General features: G+C 45.6%; 10 protein-coding genes across 10 annotated transcripts; 6 read left to right on the top strand and 4 right to left on the bottom strand.

The window, feature by feature from the left end:
* Positions 1-939: 939 nt before the first annotated feature.
* PTA1 (RNA-processing protein PTA1) lies at positions 940-3,099 on the top strand (the record flags this gene model as incomplete). Its single annotated transcript, XM_002552725.1, has 1 exon — positions 940-3,099. The coding sequence occupies one exon, from the start codon at positions 940-942 to the stop codon at positions 3,097-3,099; it is 2,160 nt and encodes a 719-aa protein (XP_002552771.1).
* Positions 3,100-3,812: 713 nt separating this feature from the next.
* Positions 3,813-4,931, top strand: VTS1 (Vts1p; the record flags this gene model as incomplete). Its single annotated transcript, XM_002552724.1, has 1 exon — positions 3,813-4,931. One exon carries the CDS (start codon positions 3,813-3,815, stop codon positions 4,929-4,931), a length of 1,119 nt encoding a protein of 372 aa, XP_002552770.1.
* Positions 4,932-5,987: 1,056 nt separating this feature from the next.
* PDE2 (3',5'-cyclic-nucleotide phosphodiesterase PDE2) lies at positions 5,988-7,469 on the bottom strand (the record flags this gene model as incomplete). The annotated part of the gene is made up of 1 exon (XM_002552723.1): positions 5,988-7,469. One exon carries the CDS (start codon positions 7,467-7,469, stop codon positions 5,988-5,990), a length of 1,482 nt encoding a protein of 493 aa, XP_002552769.1.
* A 1,237-nt stretch (positions 7,470-8,706) lies between these two features.
* GCV3 (glycine decarboxylase subunit H) lies at positions 8,707-9,231 on the top strand (the record flags this gene model as incomplete). Its single annotated transcript, XM_002552722.1, has 1 exon — positions 8,707-9,231. One exon carries the CDS (start codon positions 8,707-8,709, stop codon positions 9,229-9,231), a length of 525 nt encoding a protein of 174 aa, XP_002552768.1.
* Positions 9,232-9,318: 87 nt separating this feature from the next.
* BOL1 (Bol1p) lies at positions 9,319-9,684 on the bottom strand (the record flags this gene model as incomplete). The annotated part of the gene is made up of 1 exon (XM_002552721.1): positions 9,319-9,684. The coding sequence occupies one exon, from the start codon at positions 9,682-9,684 to the stop codon at positions 9,319-9,321; it is 366 nt and encodes a 121-aa protein (XP_002552767.1).
* A 112-nt stretch (positions 9,685-9,796) lies between these two features.
* On the top strand, positions 9,797-10,060 carry BOL3 (Bol3p; the record flags this gene model as incomplete). Its single annotated transcript, XM_002552720.1, has 1 exon — positions 9,797-10,060. One exon carries the CDS (start codon positions 9,797-9,799, stop codon positions 10,058-10,060), a length of 264 nt encoding a protein of 87 aa, XP_002552766.1.
* Positions 10,061-10,164: 104 nt separating this feature from the next.
* PRT1 (translation initiation factor eIF3 core subunit b) lies at positions 10,165-12,384 on the bottom strand (the record flags this gene model as incomplete). The annotated part of the gene is made up of 1 exon (XM_002552719.1): positions 10,165-12,384. One exon carries the CDS (start codon positions 12,382-12,384, stop codon positions 10,165-10,167), a length of 2,220 nt encoding a protein of 739 aa, XP_002552765.1.
* Positions 12,385-12,807: 423 nt separating this feature from the next.
* On the top strand, positions 12,808-14,937 carry SPC72 (gamma-tubulin complex subunit SPC72; the record flags this gene model as incomplete). Its single annotated transcript, XM_002552718.1, has 1 exon — positions 12,808-14,937. One exon carries the CDS (start codon positions 12,808-12,810, stop codon positions 14,935-14,937), a length of 2,130 nt encoding a protein of 709 aa, XP_002552764.1.
* Positions 14,938-15,074: 137 nt separating this feature from the next.
* On the bottom strand, positions 15,075-15,979 carry PRE10 (proteasome core particle subunit alpha 7; the record flags this gene model as incomplete). Its single annotated transcript, XM_002552717.1, has 2 exons — positions 15,075-15,905; positions 15,977-15,979. The coding sequence occupies 2 exons, from the start codon at positions 15,977-15,979 to the stop codon at positions 15,075-15,077; spliced, it is 834 nt and encodes a 277-aa protein (XP_002552763.1).
* A 252-nt stretch (positions 15,980-16,231) lies between these two features.
* Positions 16,232-18,226, top strand: GEM1 (ERMES complex Ca(2+)-binding regulatory GTPase GEM1; the record flags this gene model as incomplete). Its single annotated transcript, XM_002552716.1, has 1 exon — positions 16,232-18,226. The coding sequence occupies one exon, from the start codon at positions 16,232-16,234 to the stop codon at positions 18,224-18,226; it is 1,995 nt and encodes a 664-aa protein (XP_002552762.1).
* Positions 18,227-18,594: the final 368 nt, after the last annotated feature.

Raw genomic sequence — 18,594 nt, 5'->3', positions numbered from 1 at the left:
CATCCAAGCAATACGCCATCATTCCTGGGGTTTCCGACGGTACAAAGATGACATGGTTTGTTTTGAATTTGACAAGCCCCTTTAAAATACTAGCACAATCCCTTGGTGTTAGGAGCATTAAGTCTCTCAATCGACTTGGCTCAATATAAGGTTAATCGCAGTACGCCTGTGGGTTAATTCAACATGATGTCCTGAAGATGGGTTTCGAATGAAGCTTAGTATAAATTCATTAGCGCTTTGGTACTCACAAATTTAACACTGGCTCACCAAAAGACTCCAAGTTGTTGTTTGTTTTCGTGACTTTTGTACAGATTTTATTGGCGAATACTTGCTTCATATGGTTAAGGAAGAGCCACAGAAATAATGGCTTAAGTTGGAAATACAGGCCAGCCCCTCCGCAATCAATGGCATAATATGGTAAAAGCTGGTGAGCTTAGATGGTGCCTCGTCAATGGTTTATTTGGGATTTGGCGCGCATGGGGAAACTATGTTATGGACTTGATCCTGGCGTTGAAGACATTCGCACAACGCAGGATTTGTTTATCGAGAATGTAGTGAAATACGCATGAGCCCAAAGCATTATGGAAAATGAACTTTTTACAAAAATGAACAAGAGTTGGTAATGCCATTCGATTTTCTGCTGTCCCCTCAAGAAAAGAGCAAGCTGCTACCAGCCTGTATAATTCGACCCAAGACACCTATTTAGTCTTTACAAACTCATGAAATCTTCATATAATTACTGAGAAGTTATCGCTGCTCTTTAACTGCAATATTCTGGTATCAAAAGGCCCTCTTAAACCCAGTCTCGATCTTACTTTTCTTGAAGATTTAACTTTTGTCCTTTTAATATCACAAACGTTGTATACATACACGACAAAAATTTTAGTACTTGTCGTTGAGCAAACACATTCAACTCGATCTAAGCAACTGCAAGGCGATATGTCGAGCGAGGTGTTACAGCTGGCTCAAGCCAGAGAGTTGGCTATGGATAACAAGCCGGGTGAGATGCTCCCCAAAGTGCTGGATACAGCAATGGCTTTGCATCGCTCGTCTCGCTCTCCTTCAGTCGAGTTGGGAAGATTATGTGCTAAATTGTTCTTAGACGTTGCGAGCCATGAAGCAGTAGTATCAAGCGAAAAACCCTTCCTCGCTTCTCAGCATTTGGGGGAATTGTGGAAACTGTGCAGCAGCAGCACAGACCACTCAACCTTACGTGACGGTATCTTAGGTTTGAGTAGGTGTTATGACTGGCTTTTTGATCTTGTTGCCAAAACGTCTAACAAAGAGCTGTGGGAAACATTGTGCCAGTTCAGGTCTTTCGTCCTTTCTAAGTGGAAAACCGTTTATCCTTTGACTCCATCTGAAGACTCGCTACAGGACCATTCGAGATCTCTTGGGGTCAAATTAGCAACGGTTAAGTTCATATCCACCTTAGTGATTGTCCACACACCGGGCAATTCGGGAATTAGCATTGCTTCTGTACCAGAAAACCATCCGGTTATCACGGGCAAAAGCCAACTTGAGTCTGGAGCTAAAAAATTACTAGGGTTCTTACTGAGCTACCTGTCGGAGGAGCCAATGATGGTTGCATCTTTATTTATTGGTGTACTCAATTGCTTGGCGTTTGTGATGAAAAGAAGGCCGCAGGCCACTTATCACATCCTTGGGGGCCTGCTTAGGTTTAATGTTGATATGAAATACCAGCAGAATGCAGAATCTGTACTCCAATACAGGTTGGCCAAGAGATTTGTAGAACGTTGCTATAAAGTGTTTGTCCAGTTTGGTCTTAAATCTCAGCTTATAAAGAACTCTGGCAATATGGCACAGTATCACGCCAAACTATCGAAGATTTCTCAAACACTTCATATAATAGGTGAGGAAACAAAGGCTAAGGGCATCATGAACTTTGATCCGAAGCAGGTGGAACGCAAAATGCCTTCTAGGGAACGCGCAAAGTATGTTACTGCCCTGAAAGCGTCTAATCAGAACAGCTCCTCACGAAACAACAGCACACAACCTCGCATGTCACCAGATATGCAGCTCTTAACAGAACTGCAAAAGTACACAATGTCCAAAAACTCATCTGCTGGTTTCTTTAACACATCGCCGATCGCCTTCGATAGCACATATGCCTCCGTTTACTCTCTTATGAACAGTAAGCACTCTGAAATTGACGTATCAAAACTTTCTCCAGCTGTCATGGCCAAGCTTTGTACCGAGTGTCTTTACCAGACTGACACTAATAAAATGATTTCAGGACTGTCTATAGTAGCATCTCGCTATACTGACTTAATGAATAAAGCTTCGCAAGCAACAGATAATAAAAAACGACCCCTTGAGGCCGACACAGTCCAGCAGCCTAGCAAGAAACGGGAGGTCGTAAAGCAGCCCGAGGACGAAGAACTTTCTGAGGACGAAGACAAGCAGGAATTCACTCTCGGAGCCCCGGCGCCAATGTCCGAAGAAGAGAAGAAACAGCATTTTATTCGTATTGTGGGCCACATTATGGCCGTAAAAGATTCGGAAGAGGAACCAGGCGCCAGCAACGAAGTTCCAGTTAACATGTTGCATAAGGTGAGACTACTCGACTGGAACAATAAAACCTCATGGCTTACGCTTTTGACAAGGTTGGCGAGCCGGGGTGTCAGCCACAATGAAGAAATGAGTAACACAGCTCGCCAGGCTATCTACGATTACTTTATCGAAGACTTTGGTAACCGTGTGGCTGTGGTTATTGAATGGCTGAGTGAGGAATGGTATTACGAATCTTTAAATAACGAGAAGGGTGAGACCCCAGTATACGACCAATGGTCACTCAAAATCCTGGATGCACTGATACCATTCTTGGAAGTTTCTCACAGGCGACTTTTCATTAGACTCGTTAGTGAATTGCCGCGTCTGTCCCAAGAGCACGTTGACAAAATTAGATCTCTTTGTCTTGATCCCCTAAGAGGCTCTCTGGGGTTCCAGTCGCTTAAGTTCATGGTAATGTTTAGACCGCCTGTCAAACCCCATATTGCGAAGCTGCTAACGAGCATGAAAGAGCAAGATGAGTCCGTGAGAGAGCAATGCGAAGCCGTACTTGCCAAATTCTACTAAGACCTTTGTTGACGATAAATTCTTACAAATAGGGTCTACGCCGGTGGACTCCGAATTTTAGCCTAATGGAGACTAATTATATGCAGGCTCTTTTGTAAATGTAATGGGGCTTCCTCAGTTCTGCGCCCGCTATGGGCCTTTGCAAGTCATTATTTAGTCTAAAAATGCAGTATAATAACTCGAGCCGTGCGTCGCAGAGCTAAATTAGATTCTAAAGACAAAAATTCACGCAGCATCTCACAGGGATATCCACTGGCCTATTGGCCGCCAGAGTTTCCACCCACCAAGAAAACTACTACTTTAATGGGTGTGGATGCCCTAAAGTAGTACTCGTGAAAGTATTTATTGAAAACTCCAATTATATCACAATACACGAAATATAAGTTTCGACGATGTGGAAAAAATTTTCGTTACGAAGATCCAAGCGCCTGGTCTTGAAGAAATCTTGGAAAGCCGTTGTCGACAATATAACATTAGTCGAAGAAAGCAAGCCGCAGGACAGCTACCTTGTATCACCCAGAGCTTAGTATCATCCAAAATAGTCTCTAATTGTTTTAGAGGACGGCGTACGAGCATTCAGCGAATACCTGTTATATCGAAGGTTGTGTAGTTGCAGATCTAACCAGCGGACGGCACTCACCTTCACTTTTCATCAAAACCACAAGTTCTTCTACTGGTAGAAGTACCGCACCCTGAATTACAAGCCGCATACAATGTTCAAAGAAGAAAGCATGTCATTCCCTCCTAGGGTGCACTCTCCTGTGGGCATGCCGAGAAGAGCACACCCAGGAGCTGTTCTACTATCTCCTCAGGCCTCGGCAATGAACAATAGCCATAGCACTGGGCCCGGCAACAGCGGCGTTTCGCAGCTTCCCCTTAGCCCCCAGCTTTCTTCTCAGCATCTCTCTCTCAACGACTTGTTGGATCAACAACAAAACATGTTAGTCGACTCGCAACGCGCAGCAGCCGGACCTGCTGTCGTTTCCCCAATGCTACAGCCTAGCTCATCTATGTTTTTGGATACTTTCACCAGGCCCGCCAGCAGCGGAGCTCAGGTACCGGCTCCTCAACATAATAGTATGGTCAACTTTGCGCATGACCTCAATCAGTTGTGTTCTTGGATGGCAATGCTCTCCACATCTCAGCAAAACTCCGTTATGGATAATCTTTTGTCTTCGTTGAACGAGGAAGTGCTACAGCATACTAAACTCAAGCTGGACAGTCTGATCAGCAGTGGGTACATTTCACCTAGCGTGAGATCTCCTCAAGTCATAGCCCCTATGCCAGACAGAGGACCAACTCCCCAGCCATTGACTCTGGACTCTTTGTTAAACAACAACATGGACCATCATATGAGTCGCCAGTGGTCTCCTATTCCTCAAAATCCTTCAAACAGCCAGCCCATCTACGACTACATCAACGACCTTACCCATAGGCCTCGCTCTGCTGACCCGCAGCTCAGGAGAAAAATGGGTTCGTCCGGGAAGCCAGTGCAAAAGAAATCGCCTACCCAGCCTAAGCCAAATCCACACAACGGACTCAGCTCACCAACTGGATCTAATGGATCATCTGCTTCTTCTTCCATGAACCCAAAAACGTTAACGGATCCAAAGCTTCTAAATAACATTCCTGCTTGGCTGAAGTCTTTGAGGCTGCACAAGTACTCTGATGCTTTGAGCGGAAAACCATGGGCTGAGCTGGTTTACCTTGAAGATGATGCGCTTGAATCCATGGGCGTTTCTGCACTCGGTGCAAGAAGAAAGCTTTTGAAGGCGTTTGCGGTTGTCAGAGATTACAAGGAGCGGGGGCTAATCGACGCCAATGCATATTAATATATAAGAGACAACCGCCATATATAGGAGACTACCCTTTCCCCGCCTTTCTGTCCTCATGTTGCTGGTACAGTGATCTTAAGGTCCTTGGAAAAGCGCTGAAGCGGTGCAGCCTCCCGGCGCAGGTGAGCCGGCGGACCCGAAAAAATGCCGTACAAATAATGTAACAATTCCGAGCACTGAGAGCTGTTTTCCTGTTTAGCGCCGAAACTTAGATGACATATAAGAGAAGTGGCCCACTGAGTTTTGCAAGAATACGCGAAGCAGAGTGCTTAAGTATTCCCCGCTCGTTAGTGGCCATTGTTCCAGCTAGGCGAGACATAACCTAAATTACGAGCACTACTCTTTGCAATCTGAGTCCTATCTTCTCGAACCGCTGAGCACGCGGCTTACGAAAGAAAGCCAAAAACCAGTTCAGCCTTCCCTACCGAGGCAGCCATTGTTCATATCACGTGATTCTACGTTTTCTTAGATGACGCCCATCCTTTTAGTTCCAACCGGTCCATTGTGGCTACCGTATTTCCCTGGAGAAGCCTGCTAGAAAATGCGGGGTGTCGTATTGATATTCCACTGGAATTCATTTGCAGGCCAAGTACTCGTAGTTCCGCGATGTGGAGAAGCAGCCATTAGATGACGCTGACAAGCCGCTTGAAAAGGATTGAAAAGTCATTTCGCGACTAAAGTTTATAGGATCAGCAACGTTCTTGCCTCAAGAGTGAATGCCTTGCGAGACAAGCAATAAACAATCGAATTGTGATTGTTTAGCGGAATACCACGAGATTTTAAGATTTGGATATTAATTATTGTAGACGCCGAGTACATAAACTTTGAACCGGAACCCGAGAGACTAGAATGCAGTAAAAATTATTCATCACTATGTACGTTGATTGAGAAGTCTAGAGGTTCATACCACTAAAGAGGTCTCAGGTTGTATGAAGTTAAAAATGTGATGTATTGCAATGACAATATTGGAATGCACATTACCGAGAGTCCGCTAAAAGTCTAGGACCCTCAATGAAGTAGTGTACTCGTTAGTTCAAGACCACCTTCACAATTTTACAGTTTTCCTTCCCAAAACTTCTTGTTAGCTTGAACGTTATGGTGTAGGAACTTGAGTTCTTCGAAGTAGTCCCCAAGACCTGCAAAGAGCCCCTCGGCAAAAGCATTAATGAATATCAGCTGGCCCTTTGGAATAGAGGGGAACTTTTCTAATATGGAGTCGACTGACTCGGGCAGAGGTTGATCATATTCCGTGTTGTAGGCGTCGTACTCTGCAGAACCTTCCTTTAATTCTCGTACAAGAGCGGCGCATTCATTGAATTCACAAGTAATCAGTACTGCCCATTTGGCAGATATCTCCAACGGCCGCGTAACATTGGAAATATCGGCTGCTTTGATGATCAGTGATAGAAACGTGGGCTGCTGCGATGGAGCCTCATCCATTTGATCAATATATTGAGAATGCAAGGCCATGTCAGTTGCGAGGATGGTGTCAGATATCACGTTGCGCCGATCTTCCAGCAGCTGAGGCCAATGGTCTTGAAGAAGATCTAAGAAGAGCTCGGTATGGAAGTTCTCCAAAACTGATGCTTTCTGGTACAACTGAGCAACAGGAGAGTTTTCTTCACACATGAGCGCATTATTCGTACCAGGGTGTCCAAGGTCGTGACCGATGGCGGCCACACAAACCAATAAGACAGATGCGTCCTTAGGAAAGTGCAGCTGAAGCTTGCAGCATAGTTGCCATGTCGCTTGCATAACGTCTACGGCGTGCCTAAAGTTGTGGAACTTGTTTCCCTGGTGGTAGGATGTCTCAAGTGTGAGTAAAAGCAGAAAGAGGTCGTTGTCCGAGATAACGTAGTCAGCGTCAATGGCAAGCTTCTTGAGAATGAGGTAACTGCACCATATTAGCTCACAGGTGGACAGCGACAAGGCGCAAAAGTCCCACGTCGTCAGCAATTTCCAATAATGATCGTCGGATTTCCCCTGCGGCAGCTGTATGAGTTTCCTTAGGTCCAAGGAGGAAGAGATCAGTCTTGCGTACGACCTCCGTGGCTTCTCCGTGTTGGAATGGCGAACTTGGGTCAGGTGCGAAATCATAGAGTACATGTTCACGGAGCAGGGGTCATGTCGTTTCGCGTACATCCAGGTAGTAACACGCGTGAGTCTCTGGGTGTACTTCGCGCGGTAGTTATCCAGTTCTGCGATGGCTGGAACCGCCCGCTCCGGCGTCACAACGCTCAGGTTGAAACATGGAAACTGTTTTTCGAGGAGGTGAGCGAGCTCAGCCGCAGACAGAGTGTCCAGGGTTGAACTTGCCGGTGGGCTGGCGTCCTGCGCCGAGCGCTTTGGCTCGCAGTACACCACGAGGTAGAGGTCGCGCTCGTAGTTGTCGGCTCCTGAGAGCCGGTCGGAGTAGAGGCGCGCGAGCAGGTCCGCGACGGCAGTTAGCGCAACCACATGGCCCTTGAAGCGGGATGCGAGTTGCGGCGCGAGCTCTGGTGAGTTCACCGTGAAAAGCGTGGCCATGCTAGACATTTCTTTCAATTGGGCGGGAGGGGAGGAGTGGTTGAGTCTTAACACCGCAGCCACCTTTTTGGATCGCTGAGTTCTGTAGTCGAGAGACAGGGCTACTTAAACGCTTCTTCAGTTCTGCGCTTATGCTTGGTAATCTGGCTCTGCGCCTAGCGTACCTTCCTTGCCTTGTGGGGTGGGCGAATTCAGGTTCCACACACTAAATAGTTTCCATGGACTGACGTGCTACAGCTGGCTTATTCTTCACCGTTTCGCATACGCGGTCAAAAAAGCAAGGGCCAAGAGTGTCTTGCCGGTGAGCATCCTTCCAAAAAAGAAACGATCACTCTGCACAATCCTGCGAGCTATCCAGAAAAAAAAAAATAAAAAAAAATCCCCAAAACGTCCATCCACAAAACAGCGATAGCAAACGTGGTTCGGAATTTAGCGGATGATATTACATCCGACTCATCCCCTCCGGGTAATGCCAGCGCACTTTGGAGCGCTGTGGCTCCAGAGTGTTTAGGTGTCAGGGTGCACTGTTATCCGCATTCACGAAACCAAACTCCGAGCGGCTCGAGATTGGCCCCTGAGTAAAGTCTGTGCACTCAAAAAAAACATAAGCCACTCGTTTATATACATTTGTGGGCGGCATGCGGGGTTTGTATTTTAGGGGTACCAAAGCCCCGGCTTAGGCGGAAATGTTCACGGCAGAGGCAGAGAAGTGTGCCAACCCCGCAAAAGGCACAGCAAACGTCTCCCAGGTGGCGGGTAGCTGATCGGATCGCAAGCTGGGGGAAGCGATAAGGAATGGTGTGGTACTGGAAAGGCACCAGGTTGCAGCCTAGCCGGAGATTTGAACGATTTTTCTGCTAGTTATAGAAGCGCATACATGGTGCTCCCAGAGTAGCAATAACACTCTGGGGCACCGCCGCAAATAGAAACCGCACAGAGAATACGACAGATTTGATCACGTGACTTACGTGACTTACGCGAGTTTATCACTTTGTAGGCGTCTGGCGCGCGGACCCTGGCGTGATTTTGGGAGGTCCGGGTCACAATTTCTTTGCTTGACTCTGCGCCGGGGCAGCAACAGGGTCAAATTCCGAGCGCAGTCTTCGTAAGAGGTGCACGAGTAATGCCTTATCAAGACTCTTCGCTTCGACTATATTTAACAAGCACAGCTGTGAGCACACACTGCCTTAGGCCTTCGGGAAATCTTCGTTAGGTGCTATACATTCCTAAAAGTAACCTTTACCATATGATCCGCACGTGTGCCCAGTCGACTCTGAGGGCTTCCTCCCGCCTTAGCGCCATTTCGCCCCGCTTGTTTTTGAGAGCACAGTCGTCGAACGCGCTCACCAAGACCCAGCCTCCTTTCACGTTCTCCAAGTCTGGCCCTTCGTCTGTCAAATACACTTCGCAACACGAGTGGATTGCTGCACACCAGGATGGCACCGCTTTCGTAGGCATTACCAAGTACGCGGCGGACGCGCTGGGCGACGCGACATACATAGAGCTGCCTGAGGCAGACTCGGAGTTGGAAGCAGGCGACTCTTTAGGGTCAGTCGAGTCCGTGAAGTCTGCGTCTGAGGTGTACCAGCCGCTGGCAGGCACGGTCTTGGAGGGCAACGAGTCTTTGAACGACACACCACAGCTGATCAACGAAGACCCCATGGGTGAGGGGTGGATCGCGAAGGTTAGGCTGAACGACTTGGCCGACATGAACGGGGAGGAGCTCATGTCTTTGGAGCAGTATGAAGAGTCTCTAAAAGAAGATCACTAGTTATCTCATAAATATTGATACGTCACAATCATTACATTTCAGCGGAAGCGCCTCGCAAGCGCATTTTCCAACGTTTAAACTACACCGCTACTCTGCCCTTTGATTCTTCCGCTCCTGTTCAGCTGGCGTTCTGGTCTGCAGCTGCAAAGCGTGTACGCCTTTTTGCAATTCCTCATCCAGCAGTGTGTACATAAGACGGTGTCTTTTAGGCAAGGTCAGACCTTCAAATGCACCACTCACAACTTCGATACGGAAGTGCGACTCAATTCTGTTCTCGGCCTCTGCCATCCCGTGGTGGCCCGCGTGTTTGTAGGAGTCATTGAATAATGCAAAATGCTGTAGATCAGGAAACTGCTGCCGTACTTTATTTGTTATGCTTTGCGCAATTGGTCCTGAAGTGCTCCGGTTAGCGGCGGTACTCATCGAGCGGGCAAGTGTTTTGAGTAATAGCATCTAGTTTTCTGCTGTTGTTTTGAACTTTTAAAATTCGTCCGAAATTTCTAATGATTTTTGGAACTTACATTATTACTCTTCAATGCTGCGCAACCGAATAAACTGAGTAAAAATGTTAGCAAGAGTGGCTCGCAGGCTATTATCGTTCACCCCGGAAGAGAAACTCGTTTACGAGAAGCTGACCAAACAGCTTAAGCCTCAGCAGATCGAAGTACGAGACATCAGCGGGGGATGCGGATCAATGTTCGCCATAGACATTACAAGCGAAAAGTTCAAGGGATTGTCTATGGTAAAGCAACATAAACTCGTTAACAAAGTCTTGCAGGACGATATTAAGAGGTGGCATGGTCTGCAGTTGCGGACACGCAGCGAATGACCGTAAGGGCCGCTTGATGGTGAAATCCCTCTATCTGTAAATAGTCATTAAAGAAAAGAAAGTATTTATTATAACAGCAGTCCAGTTGATATGTCGCTTGCCAATTATTCGGAACTTGTAGGCTCTTCGAAGGAAGTGACCTCCTCCTCCTTTTCTTCCAAAATCTCCTCCTTGATTTCTTCGACCACTTCGTAATCTTCGTCGGCGGTAGAGTGCTCGACTTGATCGAATACCTTGTAGTTGTACTCCTCCTCCATGAGCGCGGCTCTGTCTTGTCTGTATTGGGTCCAGCCTTCCAACATCGAACGGCGAGACAAGATCAATTCTCTCATAGCACTATCCGCTTGCATGGCATCCAGCTCCTCGAACTGGGCAGACCATTCTCTCAGGTTCTTTCTCACCTTCTTTTTCTCACCGTTGGTCAGTAGAGATTCAGGTCTTGGTCTCCAAACAAAGTTCTTAAAAGCCTCGATCATTTCCTCTCTAACACATTCGCCTGCAACGTTGAAAACCTTGTAACCGTTTTCGAGCTTGTGTTTCACGGCAGAGGACCAGACAGCAACAAATCTCCCTGATGGGTCCCATTGCATATCAGTGGCACTGTAAAATTCAGGATGGGCGACGGCCTTTAGGTTCGCCGCAACATCATCACTGTCGTTGTCATTCTTATCACCAGTGAAGTCGAAGTCGTAGAAGTCGAAGTCAGCTTTTCTTGTGTCTGGAGTAACTAGGGTTGCAACAACAACAAATCTACCGGCAGGAGACCATGAAATGGTGTTAGAAAATTTACCAGGCACGGAGGCAAATGCCTTCCATTTCTTAGGTTCAGCCTTGACTGCAACATTGGTTTTCTCTTTTTGTTCGGGTGCGAAGAAGGTAACAACGTTCTTTGGAATGGATGGGTTGTCGTCAGCGGTCTCAGTTGTGGAGATTGTAACAAATCTGTGGCCCTTTGGTTCCCAAGCAAATCTGACGGCAAGATCCTTCATTTCAACCTTCTCGACGGGGACGTCCTTCTCAGTAAGCTTGCAGATTTCCAAGTTGGAAAAGAAAGTCTTTTTAGACTTGGTATGACGGTCCACCTTTACACACAAGTATTCGGCTTGGTTTTGCCAGTGCAAAGTCACGTCGGAGACCTGGACCAAGTTGACAGTCCTCAAAACTCTTCTAGTGGGGATCTCCATAACGGTAGCCTTACAAGACTGGTTATTCGATTCCGGAGTCCAGAAAGCCAAGACGGAAGAGAGCTCGCCATTTCTGTTGACGGCGAGCTTGGCGCCTGCGGGGGCGAACGAGAAGTCTTGGATACCTTCAATCTTCATAATTCTCCCGCCCAGTAGCTCGAAGTTGTTTTCGGCATCATAAACGGCAAGAGCGTTTGGCCCTAGACGTGCACAGTACTTATCGTCAAAGGACCATTTTATCATAGGCCAGTGCAATCTCTGGTTTGGAGGGAGTGCGAAAGTCTTGACAGAAAGACCAGTAGCAATATCCCAAACACATAGCTGATGGCCGTTTGACTCAGGGCCGAATGGGAAGTCTTCGGGAGCGTCTTCTGGAACAACAATGGGCTCTGGTGACAAAGTCACAAGGTACTTTTCGGTTGGAGAAATAGCCAAAGCTTTAGCCTGAGGATGGAAAAATCTCCTTAAACGCTCAAAATTCCTACCACCCCACGAGGCGACACCTTGGTTGTGGAAAGAGAACAAGTAAGTACCCTTTGGAGAGAATTTGACTGTGGTGTTAGACCAGTTTGTTCTAGGCTCCACGGCATTTTCGGGTTGCTGAGTGTTTCTGTTCCAGAAAACACCAGTTAATTCGCCCTTCTGTAGCACAAACTGGTCTCTTCCTTGTTCATCCTGCAACCACGATTGCAAATAATCTGTCTTTTGGAACTCTGGCAATTTTGGTTCATGGAACTCAGTGTCAAAATCCTCTGTTCCAAACTTCTCGACGTCGGTCAAGCTGTTAACAAAAAGTCTATGCTTAACATCCAGCTTCTTGCCGTTCAACAGCTTGATTGCCTTTCTAGCTGAAGCTGGTGAATCAAACTCAACGAACAGATAGCCCTTAGTGGTCTTCTTTTCTTCATCCAAAGGCAAATTAATGTCCACCACCGAGCCAGCTTGCGAAAATAACTTGGTCAGAACTTTTGTAAGCACTGGGACTTTAGATTCTGGAGCTACCGGGGCACCATCAACAACAACAAAATTGTCGAAGTTGACTGGTGATTCAACCTCGTACTTTTTCTCTAAATCAGAGAAGTCGACGTCATCGACGGGAATGTCTTCAATTCTTATGTCTTCCAAAGCGGACGTGGCCATTGTTGTAGATCTTAATTCACAAGAACCTTTACTGCGTAGGCCTATACCAAAGACACGTCCTTTGACAAGATTTCAAGCTCATCGAAAATTTTTCAAGAGGCTGATTCGTTACCTACGATTTGATGTAAGGCCTTTATTTCTTTAATCACGTGCAACTTTCCCAAAGAATAGAGATCAAAACAGTATTTGAAGGTTCCGAGTACTAAGGAACTAGTGTGGGGATGCCCTCAGAGAGCTCAGAGCTAGAGCGCACTTATGCACTTGGTAAGCTTTTGTTTTGATTAAGCTTTTCAGAGGTTCCGATACATTACTCTCCGCGTTATTTGACAGAAACGGTGCCGTTCTGCTTGAAGTATCAGCCTTGTTTCACTAGTCATCTAATAGACAGCATTTTTATTGAAATATAACGAGCGGTTAAAACCAATGGTGCCGCTACGTGGAAACTCCGTGCAAGATAGCTCAGGCTGTCTTTCGGCGAATAATACACGCTCAAGTGACGAAGGCAGCACTGGAACGATGAGTGAAGCTGATGAACTTGACATTCCGCAATTTAACAACTCAATGACGCCCTGGAGAAAACGGGACGTTGCAAAGGAGAGTATTTACCACCAAGGTAGTAGTTCAGTCTCTCCTACGGTTGGCGCCTCTGCAGAAAACGGCGATGGATTTAGTGAGGGCCCTTTGAACCTAGCATCACCTGTTAACTCGCGGCCTCACACTCGCAGCTCATTGTTTTCTGACGGGTATACCTCGAGTGTCCCCACTATGTCTGCTTCGTCCAGTAACGAAGTCGAGCAATTACAGCGTCAGCTAACGGCATGCAAGTTACGTTTGAGAGCGCTCGCAGAGGTGATAAAAGAGTTGAATTACGACAGAGAAAGCCACCATTTTGATGAATTTCCAAACTTACCTTGTAGTGCTAAGTTAGTTGATACACTGCCTTCTTGCGATAAATGCGCCAAGTTGTCCAAGGATCTTGCTGAACTTCGGCAAAACTTGGAAGCGAAAGACAAAGAACTTTTGTCTGCAAAAAACGATTACAGCACTGTTTTGGATGATGTCAATTCCTATTTGGAGCATTCGGATGTGATAGCCAGCAATATTGACGACATTTTGCAGGTGCTTTCTGAAAAACTCGACATTTCTGATGAAGAGAAGGAGGTATTGTGCAAAGCAAGAGGCATTTCAAACAATTTCATTGATGTCAAGATCAATGCTCTTGGATCAACTGTTCGAAAATTTCTGGATACTCTCAGCACGGCACAAATACCGGAACAGTTTGATAAATCTCTCATAACTGTAGCAGACAATTCCCAAGGTAATATATCACAGATGGATACAAGGCTTGAGAGCGCGATTGAGAGCATGCATGAGGAGTATCATAACTTTTTGAGAAGTTTGCAAGATAGGATGGATCAATCCGGGGAAACAGAAAAACTACTAGGAGATAAACTAATGAAACAGCAATTGCTTCTGGAAAAACTTACCGAGCTATTTCATGGCCGTTCCATAAGTGGGGTTACTGCTGGCGTGCTTTCCATGGACATACACGCCTCTGATAGAGCCAAAAGCCCTGACACCCAGGGGAGTTCTTCGCAGACATTCCCCGCTCCTAATGTCGAAATAGAAGAATATAAAAATCGGCTTGAAATTCAAAAGAATAGGGTGAAAGAGCTAGAGGAAGAGATAGTTGCGATAGAACAAAGACGTGAGAAGCTTGATAGGGGCAGTGCGGAAACTGGCGGTGTGACAGAGGTGGAGGGAAGGTACAAAGAAAAGGAGTTGGAATGGATGAACAAAATCGAAGACTTGATGTCTCAGGTTTCCAAATCCAGGACAGAGTCACAAAGACTTGAAAATGTAATAGCAGAACTCCAAAACGAGCTTTCTGCAGCTCAAGAAGAGTCTGAAAAAACTATAATGGACCTTGAAAAGACACTGAAAAGGGCGGTGAGGAACTCTGGTTTATATATGGGGGAAAACCGTGAGATGCAACAGCACATCAAAGAAATTGAAAGCGAGTTAAATTCAACAATTCGTCATAACAGCCAACTTGAAGAGTCAATAAACGAAGTTACTAAGGATCGCAGCGAACTCGAAAATGAACTCTTAAAATTGCGCAGCCACCTGATTCTACACCTTAACAAGATATTCGATGTGTTTGATAAAATACTCCAGAGACATTCAATTGACCAAGCCAAGAAGAAGCTCAAAAACTTAGATGTTCTCAGCTCTAAGAACCACCACAAGGCAGTACACGCGAAGCTTGAATCGTTGTACGTATTTATTGAGTCAGCTATCAACTCAATTGTTGAAGAGCATGCAAAGCTGTTGCTAAAGGAGAAAAAAAGATCGTCGCATATTAATGTTAAAGACACGGAGGAGGGCTATGGATCTCAGCTGCACATTGAGTTACTGGAGAGGAGATGGGTAGCGGAAAGGGAAAGACGAAAGCTCGACGCAGATGCTGCAGAATACAGAATTTCCCAGCTCGAGGATGAGAACAGAGCATTACGCTTAAAAATACGAGAAAGGTTTGGCCACAGTCAATAGTTGCAACGCTACCGCCATTTTAACCTTTTTAATCTTTATCTGTTATAAACGACCACCGGTATGTAGTATGGAGCGAACTTTAATCACCTTAATCACAGAAAACGACCAGAAAGGTAGAGTTTATTCCAAGGTCTGGATTACTCGAGTTGAACGTCACCCTCAGCGTCCTTCTTTTCGTTGTCTTTCTCGTTTTCGCTCTCGTCACTAGAATCGTCGCTATCGGAGTCGTCGCCGTTCTCGGCCTTGGCAAACGCAATGGCTTCGTCGAGCAAATCTTTTGGTACCGCCTTATGTAAACCATTAGTCTCTGAGATCGAACACCAACTCATTTCTAGCTCGAAGTCCTTTTCTTTGTTATCCTCATGAGCTAGATAAATTATCCTTGCGGCCTCTTTTACTGCTTCTCTCGCATCAAGCTCAGGTTTGTTGCTAATCACTTTCTCCAGTTCGGCTTTCGCTGATTGTCTGCCTTTACCAGTAGCCGCGCCTTTATATCCCCAGTATGTGCCGCTAGGCTCGAGCATATAAAGATGTGCGCCATCGTCGTCCACTCCGCCAACAATGGCTGTGATCCCGAAGGGCCTCACACTATTGTAGAGCGTGTGTGCCTGCACATACTGTCCTAATCTGTCAGCCAAAGCGGGGAGAGGGATTGGAGTAGCGTATGTCTTCTTGAAACTCGAAGCCTCCTCGCGGCCTCTGTTTACCAGATGTCTACCATCTGGCATTAACCCTGAGTATGCGCAGCCAACATGACGATCTATAGTTTGTATTTTTTTGTTCTTTCCTGGCACCAGCAGCTTTGAGGTTACTAATTTTTCGACAGCGAGAACAATACCATCTTTAAACTTCATTCCGACAGACGTTGCCCCGTTCTCAGCGGCTTTGACTGCATACTCTACCTGAAAGTTCCTGCCATCAGGTGAGAAAACACTATTAGAAAGATCATATCCAGTACCGATCGATGTCTAATTGAATAGTGCGTAAACCTGTTAATATCGAGCTGGGCGGAAACCATTAAAACAACTCGAACACATACCATTGCAGTTCAGTGACCTTTAATGCCAATTGAGATGTTGCTAACTGTTCAACGTACCAAACTTAAAGGTTACTGTTTGCCACCGAATTGAATATTGAAATTGATATTTTGGAAGCTCCATGTATATTCGTAGAATATGATCTAGTCAATGATTACTCGAATTAAAGTGGAAGGAGGTCCTTAACAGGGCATTGAGAAGCTTGTCCTAGTTTATTTATCTGGGCACCGCTGCCTCTCTGGTTCAAATTGCAGATAATGGGGAAGGAACAGATCAAGATAGTAGTCTGTGGTGATGACGGCGTTGGAAAAACTAGCCTTGTGGCATGCCTTGTGAAGGACCAATTCATTCAAAACCTCCAAAACTGTTTACCGCCAGTTACTATCCCACGAGACTTCTCTTCAAGTCCATTCTGTCCAAAGAGTAGCATTCTGGTCGATACAACAAGTTATGACTTACCTGCATTGCATCGGGAACTGAAAAGCGCGGATGTTATATGGCTTGTGTATTCAGATCATGAAACTTATGACAGAGTAGCGCTTTATTGGATGATGATGTTCCGTTCTTTGGGGGTTAATTTGCCAGTGGTATTATGCAAAAACAAATGCGATGACTTTTCTGTCGAAAGCGAACCTAAAAGCTCTGTTCTGTCTCCTTCCGACGATTCCCTTTCTGATAGCACTAAAGTGGAGGATGAAGAGTTCATACCCATTTTGCGAGAGTTTAAGGAAATTGAGACGTGTATTAAGACAAGTGCTAAAGACAAATTTAATGTCAATCAAGCTTTTTATCTGTGTCAACGGGCCATTACACATCCCATCGCTCCCTTGTTTGATTCTAGGGTGGGAGAACTCAAACCTTTGACTGTTTTGGCGCTAAAGCGGATCTTTCTTCTTTCTGATAAGGATCAGGATGGCTTCCTCAACGATCATGAACTGATCGTTCTGCAGAAGCGGGCCTTTGGAAAGGCTATAGATAAAAGTGAACTCGAATTTATAAAAGAAACGCTTTTGAATCTTTCCATGCCTCCTCAAGAATACGGCAGCTACACACTGTATATTCCCGACAAGGGAATAACAAAAGACGGTTTCCTTGTACTTAATAAACTTTACTCTGAGAAAGGCAGGCATGAAACTACTTGGGGTATTCTCCGAGCCTTCCACTACACTGACTCTCTCTCAATAAGCGATAAAGTTTTATATCCCAAAATGGATATCACAGATACCGCGAGCGTAGAATTGAGCCCATTAGGTTACCGTTTCCTTGTTGAGCTGTTTCTGACGTTTGACAAAGACAACGATGGAGGCCTGAATGAACAAGAAATCGATTTTCTTTTCAAAACCACTCCCGGCATACCGCGGCTTTGGGCAGAGACTAATTTTCCCTTCTCTACCGTTGTTAATAGTCAAGGTTTCGTAACGCTTCAAGGTTGGTTAGCACAATGGAGTATGACTACATTTCTGGACCATAAGACAACAACAGAATATCTGGTATATCTCGGTATTGAAAAGGACGCGAGGCTAGCTTTACAGATCACCAAATCACGGAAAAAGAGAAGGCGTAATGGAAAATTTTATCGAGCACTAGTCACTGACCGGAAAGTTTTCAACTGCTTTGTTATTGGTAAACCTTTCAGTGGGAAAAGTTCTTTATTGGAATCTTTTGTAGGAAGGTCTTTCCTGGAATCGTATTCTCCGACAATACGACCACGGATAGCCGTGAACAGCCTAGAACTTAAAGGCAGTAAACAGTATTATCTTATTTTGCAAGAATTTGGGGAGCAAGAGCCGGCAATCTTGGAGAACGTTGAAAAAATGAAAGAGTGTGATGTTTTGTGCCTAACTTATGATTCGAGTGATCCTGAGTCGTTTTCATTTCTTTTCGAGCTCATAAACCAGCACAAGCATCTCCAAGAGTTGCCTATGGTGTTTGTGGCATTGAAGGCTGATCTTGATAAGCAGCAGCAGAGATGCTATATTCAACCAGATGATTTTACTGACCAGCTTTATATTGACCATCCTCTCCATGTTTCTTCTGTTTGGTCTAGTTCGCTAAATGAACTTTTCATCAAGTTAACAGAAGCGAGCTTGGAGCCTTCAATAAACACACCAGGGATAGCTCCAGACATTGTCAAAGAGGACATCAACTATTGGAGGTACGCCCTCGTAGCAACTTCCGCTGTTGGTTTTACTTCTCTATTCACTTTTACATTTTTTAAACTGTTTCGCAGCCTAAGAAACGAACATTCGTGACATCTCAACAGTTCCATCGGGAAATGGTGCATTATCAATGATGAGATGGGCTGCAGAAGGAAGAATCCTTCTAAAAAATTGCGTCCAGATAACAAGCGTCGTCGAAACGTAGTCCATTGCAATTTTTCGACGACCGCCGCACTTTGTCTTGATGCCAGGCGCATTTTTTAGCATCCTTTGAGAACCGAAATTAGTGCAGACTAATCCGTTTTGCAACTGTTACGCAATGCAGCAGGTGTTGGTCTTCATCATTGGCGATAAGAATCCAAAATTTGACAGACAGATATTAATCAATATGTGACGCTTTCTGTCCGCCAACTTGGTAAGTTACAACCTTTTTTCTGCGCCCGACATTAAGAAAATGAAGA

The sequence above is a fragment of the Lachancea thermotolerans genome, assembly GCF_000142805.1.
Source record: "Lachancea thermotolerans CBS 6340 chromosome D complete sequence".
In the NCBI taxonomy this organism is placed as follows: Eukaryota; Fungi; Ascomycota; class Saccharomycetes; order Saccharomycetales; family Saccharomycetaceae; genus Lachancea; species Lachancea thermotolerans.
This window is presented reverse-complemented; position numbering and strand designations above follow the sequence as displayed.